At 38.0% G+C, this 15,816-nt stretch overlaps 1 protein-coding gene across 1 annotated transcript; it reads right to left on the reverse strand.

Annotated features, from left to right (window-relative positions):
* Positions 1-1,120: 1,120 nt before the first annotated feature.
* Positions 1,121-14,454, reverse strand: LOC109474363 (neuronal acetylcholine receptor subunit alpha-9-like). Its single transcript, XM_019774655.1, has 13 exons — positions 14,358-14,454; positions 13,825-13,947; positions 10,239-10,512; positions 9,868-10,019; positions 7,476-7,697; positions 6,642-6,830; positions 6,286-6,398; positions 6,140-6,184; positions 5,893-6,002; positions 4,620-4,807; positions 3,545-3,886; positions 3,299-3,431; positions 1,121-1,571 (listed from the first exon to the last, which is right to left on the reverse strand). The coding sequence occupies exons 1-13, from the start codon at positions 14,452-14,454 to the stop codon at positions 1,121-1,123; spliced, it is 2,439 nt and encodes an 812-aa protein (XP_019630214.1).
* Between the last annotated feature and the right edge of the window lie 1,362 nt (positions 14,455-15,816).

Below are 15,816 nucleotides of genomic sequence, written 5' to 3' on the forward strand. Positions count from 1 at the left end.
AGTTTAGACGGAAATCTTATACAATTAGTAACATGATAAAAAACACATTCCACAACCAAATTCTGTATGGAACGCCAATATATAAGATTACAGAAATGACGAATTACTAAAACGGCAAAAGCTGCACTTAATTTTGCATGTGCCGATATGCAATTTAAAAACAACTAATGCGTTTAAAATTTCATGTTTGATTCATCTTTTAAGACAATCACTTTAATATTACAAGTCAGCAGAATGCATATACCACAATGTTCATCATAAAGTTTGATTTTGAGTTTTGCATGTGGCCCATTACAATAAATACAAATTATTGTTGCAAGTCTGTATTAATCTAAATGTTGTAAACAACATGCACAAAGCTCTACTTAAACAGACAGTAAAAGGAATGATTTGTTTCCATGGAAACCATTTAGATTCTCTACTTTATGCTATTACTTCACACAACTTTATTATATCTACCACATCAATGTTTTCATACACGTAAAGTATACACACGATCAAGTATAACATGTTGACATGCCAACGATCTGTTTACAATCATCTACCTCCTATAACAACTGAGGCCTCCATTGACTTGAATTTAAGAATAAATTTTACCCTAGCAAATATTTAGCAGATAATAAGGAATTAGGCTCGAAGCATTTTTGCGTATACGTTCTTGATTACGCGGATAACAATACCTGATCCCCAACTTAACGATTTAGGCAAAGAGCTATATACAATACTATCTGGATAGAATATTATTTACTGTAATAACATGTGAAAAGTTTGTTGGTAACAATATATACTGGAATAGGACTGTGTATCTCCCAATCTAATTTAATAACCTTGGAATTATATTGATAAGCCTCCTTATTGTCCACGGAATTAGATCACGGGTATCTACTAAATAAAAGATCTTCTCTTCAATGTAGCTGAACTATATACAAATTGAGTAAATTAAGGCAAGTGCTAAATGTAATAAATAACGCAAATAAAGGTGTCAGGTATCCAATAAGAATGTTCTATATCATTGTTTAAAATGCTCCAAATGCTTGTTCAACAAGTCAGATAAAACTTTTTAAGCCTTGTTTTTATAAACATGACAAACGGTCTGTGGATCGAGGTTGATACCACATCTTTACCTGCCCAAGTACATGGTCATAGGGACGGCTGCCGCGATGCTGATGATGTACATGACAAGACACAGCCTGTCCAGGACCTTAGCCAGCAGCGTGTAGTCAGACACTTCCTCTTCGTTCTTTACGGCCTTGGTAAGCTCTCCAACCTCTGTCTTTACCTCCCTTGTCAGCTCTCCAATCCTGCTGTCAAGCACCCTTGTCAACTCTTGAACGCTGACGTTTAGCTCGGCAATGCCAGCTGATCCGCGGCCGGTAGCGTCCCCTGGAGGCGATGATGGCTGCTCGTTCCTCCCGTTGCCATCACCGAAATATGTGACATCTTCGTCAGCCACAGACACGTTATCGGCTTCATAGGCGCAGTTGGTCACCTCTATGGTGGCATGGTGGGTAACGCCAGGCTCTTCATCGTTCGCTTGGCTTTTTGCTGTCAGATCACCCAACAGCAGCATCCTACAAAACGAAAAAAAGGACGAAACTGTTTAAAAAATGACAATGCATCTCACTGTTATTCATAATAATACCTACATAGTAGATCTTTCATATGAGCCTCCGTTTTGTTATGAAATATCTAAATTAGTGACACAGTAAAAATGTTCGGTTCAGACAAACAATAACAAGATACAGGTCATCTGATTTAAGTCCTGGTTTCTATTTTTAAAAATCCTAAAGAAAATAATCATATAACGTTTTAAGATAAAATGTATTAAAAAGGCAACAGAGAGGGGAAAATGAATCGTAATGCCGGAAAAAATTAAATTTAATAGTCCTGAGGACCCATATATTTACATGGGTTGCACATACAGTACCATCTATATAGTGCCATGTGTATGTACGACTTTTGGGGTGTTCCTCATGCATTACACTGCAGCGAAACGCAACGAATGCGGAAGTTACTACACCGCCACAAGGAAAAAAGGATCTGTGATTTGAATCATACCTCAAATTACTTGAAAATATTGTATAAAAAAGTCCAACAGGACAAGGGTTAAACTATTAATGAATTCATTACAAAATTTAAGGTGAACCGATGTTTTAGATACCGATAATGTCATATCATACACAGATATCATTGACGGCATCCAATCCAATTCGGTGCGGCAATTCAGTAATCTCCAGTGTCAATTTCATGGTCTTTCTTTTAAAGCAATAACTTGAATCAGCTCATTTACATAGCATATGGTATTTTTTTGTTACGCAACACTGATGAAATTTACGATTACATCCGCGCGCGCATTGATTTTCGCCTGTTCTAAAAATGCTTCCTCCGAGGATCTGGCATGGGTGCCATCCTTTGTATATGAGTCTGTGGTAGTTAGGCGGGGAGCCTGCGGTAACTACGAAGGATGGCACCCAGGCCGCGACGCTTTATGGAACTAAGTTCAGTCCCGACTTATAAATGCCGCAAAAGGCCAGCATGTGCTGGCTTGTCGTAAAATCGCTATGTACTGCCGCAAATTCAAATATCAACTTTGTATTCTTGTGGTTGAAAGTTGGAGACTGCATGTACTGTTCCACCTATGTGAGACATACATAGGTGAGACAGAACGTGCATGAAAAACGAGATTCCTGGAACACCGACGCCCGATTATGTAACCTCAGGGATCTCTCGACACATTCACATTGAATCTCCGGGACACGCTGTATCTTTAGAAGGGGTTAGAATCCTCTATTCTGACTCGGACTTCTTTGCAAGAGGAGTGAAGGAGGCGGTCTGCTTAAGAGCAAACAGGCCTACCCTGAACAGAGACTGGGGGTGTAACAAGTTATCTGGCACGTATGGCCCGCTACTACGGTCACGTGTCTCTGACGTCACGTTTCCCATCCCGGGAACAAGGTCAATGGAGTCAACCGAAAATTTGTTCAAGTCCCAAAACTTTGTTAGTGTTGGAAGTTAAAGCTTAGTCCTCATTTTATAATGACTTGTACCAACACAGATGGACTTTTATTCTAGGTCAGTGTTTACTTAGTTGAAAATGCCACATCGGAGAAGGAAAAAAGTTCCTTGCTTAGTATCGTTGCCAGGACTTAATTCTTGCAAAAAAATCTAAGTATAAAATGATGCAGAAAATATGCAAAGAAATTGCGGTTGATGGCAAAATCAGACAAATTTCTTTAAACATTTTACCACCCTGATATTGCATCGGATGTCTTTAAAACCAAAATCGAATAATAGGTACTTTGAAATGTAGCGAAGAAAAATAATCTTCGCCGCCGGAGACAGGCTCCCCTCCCGGTCATGGATGACGATGATGACCAGGGTAAAGAACAGGAACAATCCCATCAGGCCCATGCAGATGATGATCAGCGTAGCTGTAACATTATAGATGGTAAACAGTTACCATGATGCTGAGGCTTTTTCTTACAGTCATCTAAACAAATGATTTTGAAAGCAATGTCATTAGACCTAATTGAATTTTACTGACCGAAAAAGGGCAATGCCCCCTTGACAGGAAGTACGTCTGTCACAAATACGAGGGACACGACCATGGAGAGTAGAATGGTCACTCCATACGAGATCCGGTCGCCCCTGTCCAAAGGCATGATGAATGTGATGACCATCAGTGCCACCAGGATGATGCAGGGTCCAACAGTAGTGGCGATGTGGAACAGCGGGATCCTCGACAGATGAATAGTAAGGCACGCTTCCCTGTTGTCTTTTGCAAAGATCTTATCCTTTCGGTACCATTCGCCCTCCATTGTTGCAGTAGAGTAAGAGTTGCACGGGATGCCCCCTTTGTCTGATGCAGACCTTCCTCCTTGGCATTCTATGTTCAAAATATGTTTTCAACAAGCAAACTATCATTTTGTTTCCAAAAATGTCCAAATATTTCTATAACGTAGTTATTGTTGAAAAGTGCAGCTTGAATTTCATTGTAAGCATCATCCTCTAGTTGCAAAATCTGGTCTCCTTCTGTATTATTTTCTCCACAAACAACTTGTAGTTTTGGTTATTTGCTTTCACAACACGGTCTTTATGCAACTTTGAAATTCAAAATAATGACATAAACACGAATTCAATATTATTATATTTACATAATACCCCACGTATAGATTAGATCATCGTATATTACATTTAACTTAATACAATACGTATAGATACATGATTGTGTTGTTCTATTAAACTCTATGCCATAGGCATGTGGGCAAAATAAATTGTTTTTCTTAAAATGAATTGTTTTTCTTGACATTCTTCTTTTGCTATTTTGTAGAATGATCTTGTCATTTTGCGGTTAGATAGAGTTAGCAAATTAACAAATGTTTTAATTGTTTGATGTAGACATTCATTATTATCTTAATTAAAAAAGTTTAATTACAAATGAAAATGTTTCGGAGTGGTCCATGATGGATTGAGGGGTATGTGAAAGACTTCAATTTATGGCTCTAGTCATTTTTTGGAATGTTTCACCTTTTCACACTGATGGTGGATAAAGTGAAATGTGTTTTTTTTGCTCGCAAATGCCTTCCTTAGTGTTTTTTTAATTCAATTCAATTCCTTACCTATGCTTTGCTCTATCGCCGTGGTTGCAGAAAAACACACATGGCATTCCATGGTGTCTGCAGGAAAGAAGAAGGGGTCAGCATCACACACGGTGGTGGTCAGGGTTTGTACAGTCCATTCTACCAGGCCACTGCTGCTCACTCGGACCGGTACCTCGTTTTGGAGACCTTTGTGGATAGGATCCGCACTGCGAAGTAAGAAAATGTTGTTATTTGTCTTGGATTGGTGAATTCTTGTGCTAGTATACAAATTGTACATTGTTGGTTCAATGTTAAAATTTATAATTATCGTCTGTTGATTTGGTTTAACGTCCATAAACGTATCAAAATCAATTATAATCATATGGCGTTGGCCAATCAGAAGCCCCCGTTTCATGTTTTTAATGACGCCGTGATGTCACAGATAGCGTGTGTTTTATTTCACAAGTGTTTCTTTGTTGAAAAATAATGAACAATTGACCACTATACAAGGGTGTGAACTCTTTTTGGAAACATTTGTAGTACGTTTGCTTTCTGCACAGAAATGTTTACAGCCTTGCCATCAACCAATTCTTTTATGGATAACAAAATAAAGGCCATGTCAACACATGCGAGTTTTTGGGCGGAAGGTAAGAAAACACATTTCGCACCATCACCACCATTAGTAGATCTCCTTCTTGAAACATTCAAATGACCTCAGATGACTTGACATGGACTAATGGCTCTATTCTAACTGGCTCAAATTAGCTCTGGTCCGATGTTCTGGTGAACTCATTTGAACCGGTAACCAGAGGGACAGGTAAAACGATCGCAATCAGGGACATACAGTGGAAAACGCGGTGCCAGAATTTGTCCTCAAACAGGCCAATTTATACGCAATATGTGGATCATTGGAATCTGGTAAAGATGCAAAGAAAACGTGGCTAACGGACAGAAAGATAGAGGAGTGACTGTACCGGTTTGTTAGATAATTTAATGTTGCATGTGGTATACTGGAATGTGTCACTCTTTACGGTGTAAATTTGGATAGGTTATATGGTAATAACGATAATGACCCCCTGATCCACGGTGTATATTGTGTAATAAAGCCTTGTCAGTTGCTATAACAACCACCTCATGAAGCCACCTTGATCGCGACGCTCTCTCGGTGGTTTTATTCGGAGGTTATAGAAACTGACAAGTCTTTATCACACTATATACACTGAGGATCAGGGGGTCATTAATACTTAGTTGATATACTCCTATAAGAAATCTGACGTATTAATCAAAGTGGTTAATAGAAGTGATACCATACTTTCTCTTTAGAATAAATGACGGAGTCCAAATCAGGTCCCCCGGAACGCTGAGTGTCAGAACGTTATCATATTCTCCGAGATCCCATCTCAGTCGGCTGTCTTTCCATGCCTAAAAACATTTTAGGGTGCACAAAAGGAATTAATTACTATAAAAGATTGGTTAACAACTCGAGATAAAAATGGTGTAAAAGTAGTGTATCAATACGTGGTTTCGTAAGATGAAGGTTTGAAATAGCGCAAACTTACGAAATCGATGATGACAGATGCAACAAGCTGCTCCTTCTTTTCATCCTTAAAAAATAACAGAATAGATTACGCATATATTTATTAAAAATAATTCCATACTTGGTAACCAAGCAAAATATGAGTTTTTAGCAGATAAAATTACATACCAAATCGACTATCAGTTCCACAGATCCGCTGAAGGTGATAATGACGTTCTCAGGTGACAGACTTTTAGTGTAAGCCCCTAATAGCTCCTGTTGTAGCCTCCGCCTATAGTTAACTACAGAAGGATAGGGTTTTATTTGATGTCAAAACTTATATCCGTAATTACTGAATTGTATGCTGCATACATTAGTAAAAAAACATATTGAAAGAAACCCTTGATTACGAATAAAAACATATGAAGCATCGTGGCACGTTGATTTGACATTTCGGCTTGGAATTTTTAATGCCTTGAAAATCGATATGTTGGCCAAAAAAATAATTAACAGGTTACAACTGTTAGAAATAATCTAATGATTACCTAAACAATTGGGTTTGTCTGTTTCCCAAATGCCTCCTCTGTTGCACCTTGCTTCGCTGGTATCATTGGTCGAAAGTTTGTAGCCTTCGTTGCACGTGTACCTGACTCTTTCTCCTACGTAGTAAAACCTCTTGCTGGGACTTCTCTTGCCGTAGTTTGGCGGGCCTCTGTCCAAGCAGACGTCAGCATCTAGAATGGTATAATATAACGGGTATATTCTACTACAGGAAAGGAGAGGTCAGCATATCTGTACCATGGTCTATAAGTGCTTACATGGACTTGCACCTGATTACCTGCTGCAATGCTTCAACAACTACAATCACCAAACTCGCCAGTATAAAACAAAGACAAGCGAATCTACTGCGCAAACCCAAATACACAAACAGATCGGGACAGAGAACATTTCAGTACAGATCAACAGCAGCTTACAACTTGTTAAATGACGAAACCAAACAAGCAACCACATTAAATGCTTTCAAGAGAGCACTAAGCACATGACCCCTGACCTTCATGGACTGACCTTATCTTTCGACTGGAATGACACGGACTATGATTATGCCTAATGATTTTGACTATTTATTTTGGTTGACAGGCCATGTTTCGACAATTATCGACTACTTGTACCCTTTGTTCATATTATGTATTATCTCTATGTTTAAGTAATTGATTGTCTACCTGTATGTCCTTTGTAACTTGTTCTGTCTTATGTTGGGCTACTTTGGAAATCAGTTGTCCTAAACTGAAGGTACCACCCAACCGTTTTTAAGATCAATATATAAGTAAATAAAATTGGTTATGGTGAGTATTTTAACAGTTCCTCAAACGGCAACTTACCACAGGGAATGACATTACACTCCTCCTGGCTACCGTCTTCAATTACACAAAATGGCCGATCCAGACCGGTAGGGTTGCGGCAGTAGTTGTTATCCAGGTTTGCCCAGGGGAACTCTGTCTTGTAGTAGCCAGCTTGTGCAGCTGACCATGCAACACACTCTGTCCCGGATGTAGTTGTACTCCATGTACCGCGGTAGTTTATGCCAATGCCATGGTAGCAAACTGAGGAAAACAAACCAATATCACCAAATAATAGAATACATGTACAGCATTATATCTTTTAGTATTGAGATATCATTCTGTGTCGATAACAAACCTACATTTTGGATATAAGATTTAAGGTTTAGTTTGGGCAATTCCATACCTGCATAAAATGTTTAGTGCTGAATTCTATGCATTGTTATGACCGACAAACGTAACTGAAACTAGTCTTCAACCACCTCATTGCTTCGACAAACGATGTTAAACTTTATAACTAACAAATTATAGATTTTTCACCCAGTTTTGGCCAATAGGATCCTTATTTGCATGAATTATACCAGTCCATCAAATCTTGACCAAAAGACAGCCGTATCTTAACAAAGCATGTAATTCTAGCATTTGGTGATACATCATGCAAACGAGAGCCTTATTTGAATAAGTTATGTTTAATAATAACCAGGCTCACACAACTTTCACATACTTTAAGTATGAAATTTCAGGTAGTTACCAATATGCCATTTAAGCGACGGTCACAACTCGCCGTACGTGCTTCTGCGTGCTGTCTACGTGCAAAAACGTGGGCAATCGTACGGCATCCGTGCGTGGTGAGTACCACCTCCGTACGGAATCCTACGGATTTGGGAGCACGCAGACACGCCGTAGAACTTTAAGAGCATGTAATACTTTTTCTACGTGCGGTCTGCGGATTTACCACCCGTGCGTGCGAGTACGTGCGACGCGCGTGCCCCGTACAGCCTATGAGCGTGCAACGTACGGACTCCGTGAGTCTAACTTCACTATTCTCACATGCAATTGCTGTACGGACAGCGCACGAAGCACGTGCGTGCCACGCACGGTGCTTGCGTCATCCGTGCTTACTCCTCACTTCCCAGTTGACCTGCTCAATGACCACGCAGAACACACGTGCACCATACCAGGTGCTCCGCACGTGCAACGCGCGTGCAACGCGCCTGATTTTTACAGTACATAAAGACGACTTGACGGGCGACTGCCAACTCGTCTCCAAAATGCCCAGGAAGGCTCAGAAGAAGACTACCAGACAAGACCCGAAGAAACGGGCCGCGGAAGACACCAGGGCGGCTAGTGATGATGAAGTTAACAGGAGGTGCACTTACAACGTGCGAGTGAGTAAGGAAACCGTGCGTACGCCGCACGTGTAGGTACGGCCTGTACGCGGCAACGTGGCAATCGCACAGAGATCGTACGTTGTAAGCACGTACAACTTACTTACCACTTGCGCAACGTACGATGCACGCAACTGCTCACGGCCAGACGTGGCGTGCAGACCACGTAAGTACACCTTGCGCAACCGTGCGAGTGACGTACTCCCTCGGTCGGCCACCCTACGTTTGCAGAAGAAACGTAGCAGACGTAGCCACGACAAAAACTTACGGACAAAAAGCACGCACGGCGAGTTGTGACCGTCGCTTAACAGTTTCTTATCAATTATACAAAATAATTCTTTATTTACATAATCAATATCTGATAATGCGTTGCTCTCGTTCTCAATTACACATGTCACAACATTTATGCAATGTAGCTTACTAATGGAATTTCCAATTTAAACAAATAAACTATACAGATTACATTTATTCAATATTTGCATCATTGTTTCAAGCATCGCTTATGCTACCTTCATATATTCTAAACAAACTCCAATCCAGTTTTAGAGCAAACCACTAGAGATCCATTTTACGTTACTTCTTCCCCATGAAAAGATCTACTTATCATCCAAATTTAGTGACACTAGCATGTCTACATCATGGCATATCAAAACCAGAAGTTCAGCTGCAGTACCATAACAAGCCGCTAGAGGGGCCAAAATCAAACAATTTAAGGTCTCAACAAGACTCAATGGTCTACAGAATATGAAGAAAATCCGTTTAACACTTCTCAAGCTATCGTTTTTGTAGCCACACACACACAAACACACACACACACACGCACACACACACACAAACACACACACAAACACAAACACACACACAAACGCCTCTGAAAATATAATATTAATGGCGAAGATAAATAGAACCTCCATGACATGTCATGGAGGTAATAACTAAAATAACACCAAGAGTTTTTTCTACGTCAGAAAAATTACTAGTGAGGAAAATGGATAGAGTAGAATCTGATTGGCATCCAGGATAATAACAAAAGCATTTCTTTTCACCTTCGTCTAACTTTGTTTCTGAATCGGGATTCCAGCAATCGTGATCAGATGATGGAAGGAATTCACATCGCGGCAGCAGGTCCTTTATCCAGTCATCAGCCATGTTGAGCACTTCCTCACACCACGAGCGGCATGGTACCAGTTGTGTTCCACTGAAAACCATGAATAGATTAAATGGACTGAACGCCTTTAGACGGATTTTTCAAAATGTGCATTGGCTCAAGTTCCTTATTTCAGAAGGGTTAGGTCAGGTTTAAATCTAGATATAATCAAGAAGCATCAAATGATATGGTTACTATAGACATAACCCCTTCCAAAAGAGTAACTAAGTCATTGGCAACATTGCAATTATATTTGTGTTCTTTACTTACTTGCAAGCAGTCGTGTTGGCTTTTTTTAAGCACTCAGTCTCGTTCCCGTCGGTGACGTTGCATGGTGGGAAAATGATCGTCAATAGGAATTCTTCTAACTCAGGGTGGTAGTTCTTCCCTGGGATGCTGGTCAAACTGTAGAGCCGCGTGACGTCAGAGGAATTCCGTATCTCCTCAAACGTCGTCTGACCTAGGTGGTTCGGTAGCATTGCAAGTCTACTGCGGAGTTCCAAATTCCGGTCGGGGTAAGAATTCCGGGGTATTGGTAGGCACACTACAAATTGATAAAAAAAGGAGCATGTACACTACCAAAAATGCCAATCTTGTTTTTCTTCAGAGAAGAAAAATTTTCTTCCACTGAGAAAATTATTCTTCACCCAAGAAAAAAATTTGTCCATGAGACAAGAATTTCAAGAAACTGCATTTTAGCATATTTTTCTTAAGGTAAGATTTCTTTTCTTATGTATCTTGAACTAAATATCCTTAGACTATTATTCTTGCAGTAAGAATTTTTAAGTTTTCTAGAAAACCATTCTGTACACAAGAAAAGATTTCTTGAACTAAGATCTAACTCTTCTTGTAGCAAGAAAAATATTCTCCCCACAAGAAAAGATTTCTTAAACTAAGAGCGAACTGTTCTTGTAGCAAGAAAACCATTCTGCCCACAAGAAGAGATTTTTTGAACTAAGATCTAACTCTTCTTATTGCAAGAAAATCATTCTGTACACAAGAAAAGATTTCTTGAACTATTATCTAACTCTTCTTGTGGCAAGAAAACCATTCTCCTTGCAAGGAAAGATTTCTTGAACTAAGATCTAACTGTTCTTGTAGTAAGAAAACCATTCTCCCCACAAGAAAAGACTTCTTGAACTAACATCTAACTGTTCTTGTGGCAAGAAAACCATTCTGTACAGAAGAAAATATTTCTTGAACTAAGAGCTATCCGTGCTTGTAGCAAGAAAACCATTCTGCCCACAAGAAGTGATTTCTTGAACGAAGAGCTAACTGTTCTTGTAGCAAGAAAACCATTCTGTACACAAGAAAAGATTTCTTGAAATAAGAGCTGACTCTGTTCCTGTAGCAAGAAAACCATTCTGCCCACAAGAAAAGAAATACCATGTATATAGTGCTACCTAAATAGAAAACGGACAATAATGTATAGCAACTAAATGTTATTTTGAAAAGCATTTGGACACTGGACAGTATAGAGATTTTATTTTCACATTGATTTTTGTACAAAGTATCTAATTAAAAATATCAGTCCATCAACATTCTTGGAATGGAAACAGTTTAAAAGTAGCTTTCAAAATATTATAGGATGTAACTAACAAGCCATTATGATTTCAGAATACAGAATTTCAGAATCACATTCTGATCAGAAACATATTCAGCAAGTTTTCGCATTATAGAATTGGCAAAGTCACACCCTTTGGACACCTGAAAACAACAAGAAAGACCTGTGTTAGTTTGCATGCGTGTACTGAAGGCAACAAGTCAAAAGAGGATGCTAAAATACTATTTTTATTACTTGGAGTTAACAATTTAAAATTATATTAGAAAGCACTGTAATGAACTTTACTATACAAGACACCAGAGATATATGATTTGACTTTGAAATCAACCCCAATGGCGTTGTAATAATATCTGGGCTATGAAGTCTAAAAACAATGTCAACAGATCTTATAGGTGGGGAGGGGGGCGCACTTACCTTCAATCTGTTTGGTTTCATGCTTTTTCTGTTGCAAAGTTGGTTTCTTCAGCAAGCTGACCACGATCACCATTGCTTCACATGTACACAGGGTCCTTTTTAATTTGATTTTGACTTCAAATCTGACATGAGCCAGTAACTGACAAAAATAAGTAACCAGCCCCGGCTGCTACATCTGACTTACATTCAAAACCCCCTAACTGCATTCTGGGATTTGAATCAACCAATCAGGGGTTCAGAAAAGGTCACATGACAAGAAAAAACTAGAAAAAAGTTTTTACATCATCTTGCACATTACCAGGCAAAATAAGAATCATCTTTCTTAAAACTTTCTGGTATTTTCTTAAATGTTGCTAAGAAAAACAAGAATGGCATTTCTTAAACTTTCTAGGGAAGAAAATCAAGAATGTTTAAGAATATAATACTAGCCATATCTTCAGCCTAATCAAAGATTAATTTTATATCAGACTTTCTTGTTTGTTTTTTTCTTATCAGTATTTGTCAAGAAAGATTAATTCTTGTATTTTCTTAAATGTTGCCATGAAAAACAAGAATGATCTTTCTTAAGCTTTCTAGTCAAGAAAAAAAAGAAATTTTAAGAAAGAAACACTAAGCAGCGCTTTATTCTAATAATAGATTTAGATAATTAAATTTCTTGCTTTTCCAATCAGTGTTTCCCAAGAAAGACAAGAACCAAATTTTATATTTCTTAAACATTGCTAAGAAAAACAAGAATGGCCTTTTCAATCATTCTCGGTAACATGAACTAGAAATTTTTTGACATACACAAGAAAAAAAACTTAAATCTGACCACTTTTATGTCAGGTAAGAAAGAAATCTTCCATGGAGATTGAATAAGAAAATTTAACTAAGTCTGAGGGAATTTTTAAGATTAAAAGAATTTTAATCTTGTAACTTAGAATCTTCCCTAGAAATATTGTCTTTACTGAAGAAATTTCAAGATTACAAGAATTCTAATCTTGTAAGTTAGAATCTCCTCTAGAAATATTTTTTCACGAAAGAAAAATCAAGATTTAACGAAGCCTATTTTAGAAAAAATTATCTCCACTCAAGAAAAATGAGAAAATTGTTCTTGGTGCAAGAACGTAGGTATACAGAAAATTTATTTTTTTCTTATTTTTCTCTTATTATTCTCTTCCAAAGAAAAATTTTCTTCCCATGAGAAAATAAGAAAAACAAGAAAAAAGCATTTGAGATGTCTGATAACATTACAAAACCCCTTCCCAGTTCCTGTCCAATAAACCCCTAAACACGTTTTGGACATATCGGATTCCTTATTAGTTTGTTGTGAGGACAGCGTCAGAAACTGGAAAAAAGATGTTTAAATCAAATGCATTTTTAAACTTTGGACTTCCATGTTTGGCTATGTGTAATAAATGGTTCATATAAAATACTGAAATCTTTAGTACAAAACTGTATATACAGTCAGAACTGTATCAATGACCACCTGTTAATGACTTTTATCTGGTATCTGTGGAAACTTCTTGTTTCCTAACATTATCCTATTTCCTTTTTTTTTCATACATATGATTATTCGGTCTGTGGTGGCCATTTTATGCCTGTTTTTCTCATCGAGTCCCCCGGCTGGTCACTACTGGCATTTTTCATGATAAAGTCATGAATGCAACATTAAAATCTGTAAAAAAAATGTCATTCGTCTGCAGAAACCATTTAGTACATTTTTATTTTATTCCAGAGATCACTATCGTAAAATGACATATAATAAATAATTCATATTAATAAACATGTCACATTAAGGAGCGCTAAATTTTGGAGAAAAAATGTCCCCTGGTACTAATGATGCAAAAGAAGTGTAAGTACATGCCTGTACCACATGACCTCATGACAGTGACTTACCACAGCCCTCCTCATCACTCCCGTCCGTGCAGTCTGAGATCCTGTCACAACGTTTCCATGACAGGATACAGGCAAGTCCGTGTTCACAACTGACTTCTCCATGAGAACAGCTAATACCGCTACCTGTAAACAGTTAATGACTTAAGTTAAATTGAATCAAATATGTTTGTTGTAAAGAAAACTGAAGCTTTAATTGTTGACGTTTCCTTTATTTTATTCAACTAAGCACGCTAGACTTTAAAGAGACTAAAGACCTGCAATTACCAAATAAACTAGAGTCAGTAGAATTGTACACAAGGTCTCTAAAGTAAACAAAAATCAAGTAACTGCACATGGTAAATGCATGGATACATGGCACATAAGTTTAAACTTTTATCAAATATATTGTCATGTGTAGAATTCTAAAAAAATAACCAATTTCCCCTGCAATTTCGTTTGAAAATATTTACATACATGGCCTATTTATATAATTACTTGTGCAAAGCATTGCTACATCCAATGCACTTATACTGGTGTCACCCAACACATGTTACTCACAGGACACCCCATCTGCTTGCAGTTCCCAAAAATCCCGACAGGCGCACGTTCGTCCTCCCGGATGCGCAAGGCAAAATTCCTGACAACCTCCATTTGATGAGGAACACGCTGACGTAAGGATAGATAAACAGTTCAAGTACTGTTTAAGTACGGTGTTGTGAAAAAATGCTACCAGGGATTTAAACTTATTTTCCATTTTTAAAGATTAATTACCCATCCAACAATTAAATATAAAAACTCGCCGGGGTGCCCAAAAGGTAAGGAGTCAAATAATGTTTTAATTTCTAATGACATGTTAAATTCTAACAATGCATTTAATTCTCGTTAACCAGAAAATGAACCTTAATTTAATAAAAACACACAATGCTACCGAAACCCTTTGTTGCTTAATGTACCGTTAGTGACGTTAGGCGGCAATGCTGTGGACAGGTATATGTCATTTGGCTCAAGCAGTTCTGCTATCAGAACGGTCTGATTCGATGTGGACTTGGATAACCTGCAGTTTTGGTGAATATGACAACATTTTTTTTTTAATTATGACAAATGGAAGAATGGTTTATTAACTTGTACAATGCTTAGATGAAGTTTTACACATTTTATGTAATTTCCCGATGTCATTTTAGCCATTGGGCTGCCATTTTGGTGACAACGTGGTTGGTAATTGATAAGAATTGAAAAAAAATTGATAAGAATGCAATACGTGATAAACTTTATTGTTACTTTTGAAGTCAAATTTAATCTTCTTTTACCACGACAAAAACATAGTAGATCATGTCTCACCTTTCGATTTTACCGGGATACGATTGCGTCCAGAAGACGTAGGTATCATCAACAGCAATCGCTGTAGCTCTAACATCGTCTCCAAGAAGCGTTGTTACTAGTCGAATATCGTTGCCGAGCATATCTGAACTGAAGATGCTGTTACCATCGGAATAGTACAATCGATTCTCTGAATGTGAGAAAAACACGCAAAAACACCACAATGTACCAAAAACAATCAAATTAACTACGTTGAGAAAATGTACAGGGAGTGCTAATATTTTTCAAATATAAAAGGAAATACGGAACAGCATGATAAAGTGATTAAATTTGTAGTGGGTATGCTAAAGTAGGCTTCTGGAATTAGAGTACTTAGTATGTTCAAGTAGAAGAGTAATCAGAGGACTTCTATCTGTTAAATACATGTAATAAACGCCTATAAACTATATATCTACATAATAATAAATTTCTATTGATTGTTAAACCTTCAACCGGTTAAAGTATTCCAATTCTGGTCAATGGTTCAAATGTATCAAAACACTCATTGGTATGGAGGGGGGAAAGGTGGATGCCAGCACCAATGACCCCACTACTTTACAGCATGAATGTGACAGTCTTGGCGATCACTTTGCTTCCGTATGGAGATAGGTAAATCGTGATGTCCCTACAGCACAGTGTGTGGATCACAAACTGTCA

This window comes from Branchiostoma belcheri, unplaced genomic scaffold (assembly GCF_001625305.1).
Source record: "Branchiostoma belcheri isolate BF01 breed outbred unplaced genomic scaffold, Haploidv18h27 scaffold304, whole genome shotgun sequence".
Classification (NCBI taxonomy): domain Eukaryota; kingdom Metazoa; phylum Chordata; class Leptocardii; order Amphioxiformes; family Branchiostomatidae; genus Branchiostoma; species Branchiostoma belcheri.